The sequence below is a fragment of the Mandrillus leucophaeus genome, unplaced genomic scaffold (assembly GCF_000951045.1).
Source record: "Mandrillus leucophaeus isolate KB7577 unplaced genomic scaffold, Mleu.le_1.0 Scaffold186, whole genome shotgun sequence".
Lineage (NCBI taxonomy): Eukaryota > Metazoa > Chordata > Mammalia > Primates > Cercopithecidae > Mandrillus > Mandrillus leucophaeus.
In genome coordinates this window covers 3,097,160-3,102,778 of record NW_012101876.1, presented here as the reverse complement: position 1 = coordinate 3,102,778, position 5,619 = coordinate 3,097,160, and the positions used below count along the sequence as shown (strand labels likewise).

Here is a 5,619-nt window from a genome sequence, read left to right as displayed (position 1 = left end):
GCAGAATGTGTGGAGGAACTAATGGATCGCATGTTTTTCAAATAACCTTCCATCATTGTCCCTTTATGACTCTGAATCCGAACATTCTGCTAGCGCTATAGTCCAAGATGGTGATAGATAGATAGAAAGATGATAGCTAGCTAGCTAGCTAGCTAGCTAGATAGATAGATAGATAGATAGCAGTATACTATCAGTTATTTGCTGTGTAACTTTAAACCAGTCATTTAAGCTCTCTGGGCTCTAGTTTCCTCATCTTAAAAATGGGAAAGTGTGTCCATGATCTAGTGCTGTATTATGCACCTTATCAAAACTTAGTAGATTTTAAAAAAGAGATATTTTTAAAACTTTGGTTCTTCAAAGGATGTCATCAAGAAAGTGAAAAACACCATCCAAGAGTAGAAGAAAATGTTTGTAAGTCCTATATTAGATAGGAGATTTGTATCCAAAATACAGAAAGAACCCTTACAACCCAACAATTAAACAACAAAACACTCCATTTTAAAATGGGCAAAGGATTTGAATAGACATTTCTTCAAAGAAGACTTAAAAATGGTCAATAGCACATGAAAAGATGCTCAAATCATTCGTCAGTAGGAAAATACAAATCAAAACCACAATGAGATGTCATTTTACTCCCACTAGGATGGCTGAAGTAAAAGACAGTGCAAGTGCTGACAAGGATGTGGAGAAATTGGAACACTCACACATTGCTGGTGGGACTATAAAATGGTGCAACTGCTTTAGAAAACAGTTTGGCAGTTCCCCAAAATGTTAAACATGGAGCTATCATATGACCAGTTATACCAGTCCCAGGTATATACTCAAGAACATTAAAAACATGTTCACTCAAAAACTTATACATGAATATTCATAGTGGCATTAGTCATAATATAAGTCAAAATAGGAGCAACCCAAATGTCCATCAACTGATGAATGGACAAACAAAATGTGGTATATTCAAACAAGGAAATATTGGGCAGTAAAAAGAAATGAAGTACTGATACAGACTACAACATGATGAAGCTTGAAAACATTATGCTAAGTGAAAGAAATCAGTCACAGAAGGCCACATGTTATGTCATTTCATTCATATGAAGTGTTCAAAGTAGGCCAGTCTATAAAGACAGAAAATAGGTTAGTGGTTGCCATGTGCTGTGGTAGTTGCGGTAGCAGTGGAAACTGACTGCCAGTGAGTAGTAGGTTTTTGGGGGTGGGGTGTTGCAAATGTTCTCGAACTAGATAGTGGTGATGGCTGCCCACCTTTATACTTGAATCCATGGAATTGTACACTTTATAAGGGTGGACATTATGGTATGTGAATTGTATCTCAATAAAAATGTTATTAAAACATTAGTGATTTCAGGCTGGGCGTGGTGGCTCACTCCTGTAATCCCAGCACTTTGGGAGGCCAAGGCAGGTGGATCACAAGGTCAGGAGTTCAAGACCAGCCTGACCAACATGGTGAAACCCCATCTCTACAAAAAATACAAAAATTAGGCAGGCATGGTGGTGCACGTCTGTAATCCCAGCTACTCAGGAGGCCGAGGTGGGAGAATCGCTTGAACCTGGGAGGTGGAGGTTGCAGTGAGCTGAGATAATGCCACTGCACTCCAGCCTGGGCAGAAGAACAAGACTCTGTCTCAAAAAAAAAAAAAAAAAAAAAAAAAAAAAAAAAAAATTAGTGATTTCAAACAATAACCATTTCTGTGTTATGGTTCTGTAATTTGGACTGGACTCAGCCAGGCAGTTCTTCTGCTGATCCCTCCTGAGTTCACCCGTGTGGCTACCGTCAGAGGGCTGCTGACTGCACTGAATACTAAGATGGCCTCGCTCTCAGACCTGGCAGCTGATGCTGGTCCTCAGCTGGGGCACTTTAGTTTTTCTTCAAGCAACCTCTAATCCTCTATTAGGCTACATTGGAAGGCCTTGAGGCTTCATCTTGGAAGTTCTCGAATGTCACTTCTAGTATATTCTATATCCAAAAGCTCTAAAGTGGAAACTGTTGGGAAACCCAAACTTGAAAGCAGTTCAGTAGATGTCTCATACTATACTGTAGAATAGTTGTTTAAAGATAGCTATAATTTGCAAAGATGATCATAAATATAACATTCATACTAATTACATTTGTGTCTTTTTGGAAGATAGCTCTAAAACAGTCACTGTCTATTGGGTGCCTATTATTATTCTTTGATTGTCTCAATGGGCCTAAAGGGTAATTATGGTTACCCTTACCTTCCAAATGAGGAAACTGATACCTATAAATATTGAGTGAATTACCCAAGGAAACTTAGGAAGCAACAGAGTGAACATTCAAATCTAAATATATCTGATTCCGAAGTCTAAGTTCTTTTGACCGTCTTACTGCAAGGATGCACACACACACACACACACGTGCACATGTGTGTGCATACCACACACTTGTATTGTTTCCAATTCTCGTAGTCTATGAACTGAGACAGAGAAAGGAGTCAGGCATGGCTGGCAGGCATAGCTGTGCTCTGTTCTTGGAGCAGACAGGACTGACTTTGGTAAACTATTAAATTGCCCCCACAGGAATTCCAAACCCAGGTCTCTCTGTCCCCAGACTCCTTTCCTATCTCAGTTAGCAAATAGCCAGTCTCCCGGCAATAAACCCAAGTAATAGTTTGGGTTTTTTTGGTTCCATTTTGGACATGTTATTTGAACAGCCCTGAATTCAAACTATAAAAGTCCATTATTTTATTTGTTTTAAGGATGGTTCTTAGAATGCTGCCATGCATTTAGGGATTTCTTTCTCAAGTTCATAGGAATTTCTCTTTCAAATAAGTGTTAGATGGGTGTTAAATCTTCTCTTCAAAATGAATGTGATGTTTGAGTTAACAGTATTGAACCATGTCGGATTCCTGGTTTTGCTTACTGTGGATGGTTCTGTAAGATATTTTCACTATGGGGAACTGGGTAAAGGGAACACAGGGACTCTCTGTACTATTTTGGCAATTTCTTGTCAGTCTTAAACTATTTCAAAACAAAAAGTGGTAAAGTGGTAATTGAAAGAAAAAAATTACTAGAAAGAGTTTTGCTTTCCCCAAAAAACCTTGTCTGTCACTTCTCTAATGGTGATCATTCTGTTGCGGAATGAACATTTTACTTTGGCTACCAGGAATCTCAGAGTCAAATTTAAATCCATTCTAGAAATACCTAGGCCCTTATAACCTATATATTTATGTTCTTTCTCCAAATGCTGACTTTCTACATTTACTTATATTCCTCAGCTCCTGACTTTTCCTCCTTATTTTTATTTTACCATCATTTTAAGTATTTGTATCGTGTGTATTTTTTTGTGAGGGGCTTCAAATCATTTATGGAAATGAATAGCTTATAAATTTATAAACCAACAAAATAGCTAATTTATGAGATGTTTATGTGTTTTTAAAAATTATTTAGGAATTCCGTTTACTGTTACCTAGACTCAATTCTCCCTCTCTCCACAGGATTTTGCCCTGAGAGTCACACACAGGTTTCCTGTGCATTGAGAGTTTTCCGCCTTTCTTAGGCTGGTACCAGGCTAGCGAGCAGTGTGAGCTGACACCTCTTGGAAGGTGTTTCCCTCAGACAGGGCCAGCCTCAGCCTGGTTGTCACTCTGCCTGCAGTTCCACCTCACAGATGCCTTTAGGTGTCCGAAGTTTGGGGTCCTTGAGATGGCTCCTATTCAAATGTCCCTCTGAGGAGGAACATGGTTTGAGCAGCAGCTGCAACCCAGAAACAGGCGCTTCAGAAACTTAAGAAAGTGCCTTTTGGGCCAGGCGCGGGTGGCTCATGCCTGTAATCCCAGCACTTTGGGAGGCCAAGGCGGGTAGATCGCGAGGTCAGCAGATTGAGACGATCCTGACTAACATGGTGAAGCCCCGTCTCTACTGAAAATACAAAAAATTAGCCTGGTGTGGTGGCAGGTGCCTGTAGTCCCAGCTACTCGGGAGGCTTGGGAGTTACTCGGGAATGGCGTGAACCCGGGAGGCGGAGCTTGCAGCGAGCCGAGATCGTGCCACTGCACTCCAGCCTGGGCGACAGAGCTAGACTCCGTCTCAAAAAGAAAAAAAAAAAGAAAGAAAAAAAGAAAGTGCCTTTTGTAAGCAAACCACTATGACACATATTTACCTATGTAACAAACCGGCAAGCCCTGCACATCTATACTGGAACTTAAAGTTAAATTTTTAAAAATAGTAAGTGCTAACATATAAAAATTGTGTGCCAGGTGCTATGCTAGATTGTAGGAACATAAAAATAAAGAAAGTGGTGTCCCTGCCCTTGAATGGATGACAGTTAGAGATTACTGGACACTTAACTATGTGCATCATCCTATCTAAGCCTCACCACAGCTTTGTGAGGTTGATAATATTGTCATTCATTCCCATTTTACAGATGAGGACAGTCATCTGCTAAGAACAATGGCAATGCTTCTCAATTGCAATGGGAGGGACTTTGGATTTAATGATAAAGGAGCTTTTGAGATCTGAGAATTGGGAGATAGTGGACAGCACCACTATGGGGCGTAACAGGTTCTCTTTAAATGGGAATTTTAAGAGATCCCATAGGAGAGCCATATAATGGGAGCAACCCCAACCAGGGCAAGGGAAATGAATTAGAGGGTGTGGAATGTTTCTTGTGGGCTTCTCTTCCCCATGGCTCTCTGGCTCTCTTCCCTGCAGGTGTATGCAGCAGCACCCTCAGGACAGCCTGCCCACAGCCAGTGTCATCCTCTGTTTCCATGACGAGGCCTGGTCCACCCTCCTGAGGACTGTACACAGCATCCTCGACACAGTGCCCAGGGCCTTCCTGAAGGAGATCATCCTCGTGGACGACCTCAGCCAGCAAGGTAGCCATGGCTTTCCTCCAGGCTCGCCTGGGTGAGCCTTACCCCCTGCGGGGTGGAGTTCCCAAGCAAAGGATTGAAGTTTGAAACTATTTTAGGCAAGATTCCCCAAGTACAGACCTCCAGATGAGGAATCATGGGCAAGTAACTTACGAATGAAGAGCCACCAGGGGAAACCAGTAAGGCAGTGGGGGCCGCAAGACAGAGAAGGAGAAGGAGCCCTGCAGGTGAAACAGCCCTGGGGAGGGTCTTGAGGAGCATCACCTCGGCCTGGTCCCGTGGGGATCTCTCTCCCAGGCCCCACCCAGTCCAATAATCCTCTCCCCAAGACACTGAAGAATCACACAGGGCAGCCCTGTTGTGAGTGCCAACTGCCTCCTAGACCTCGGTGCAGCACTTTACACATACGCGCGTGTGTGTATCGGTCCTTAACTCATCATGGCCTAGACAGACCCACTCACATTCTAGAGGAGGAAACTGGGGCCCAGAGAAGAGAGCAGACTGGAGCAGAGTCAGCCAAAAGCAGCAGAGTCAGGCCCAGAGGCCAGACTTGCGGAAGCTGCCTGTATGCTTCCTCTCACAGGAACCTCGCTACTAGGGACAGCCCTAAAGGAAGATGGAGACAGAGAAGCCCCCACCTGACACTTAGGTCAGTGGCTCCCACACTTGAGTGTGCATCAGAATCACCTGGTGGGATTTTTAAAATACTGACTGCAGGGTGCACCCCCAGAGTTTCTGGAGATGGAGTGGGGCCGAAGAGTTTGCATTT

General features: G+C 43.0%; 1 protein-coding gene across 1 annotated transcript in view; it reads left to right on the top strand.

Moving 5' to 3' along the window:
* GALNT15 (polypeptide N-acetylgalactosaminyltransferase 15) overlaps positions 1–5,619 on the top strand; it is a 51,720-nt gene that overhangs the window by 11,536 nt on the left and 34,565 nt on the right. Inside the window, exon 2 of the mRNA XM_011977940.1 lies at positions 4,687–4,853. Within this exon, the coding sequence (XP_011833330.1) occupies positions 4,687–4,853 (167 nt within the window). The remainder of the gene's footprint in view (positions 1–4,686; positions 4,854–5,619) is intronic.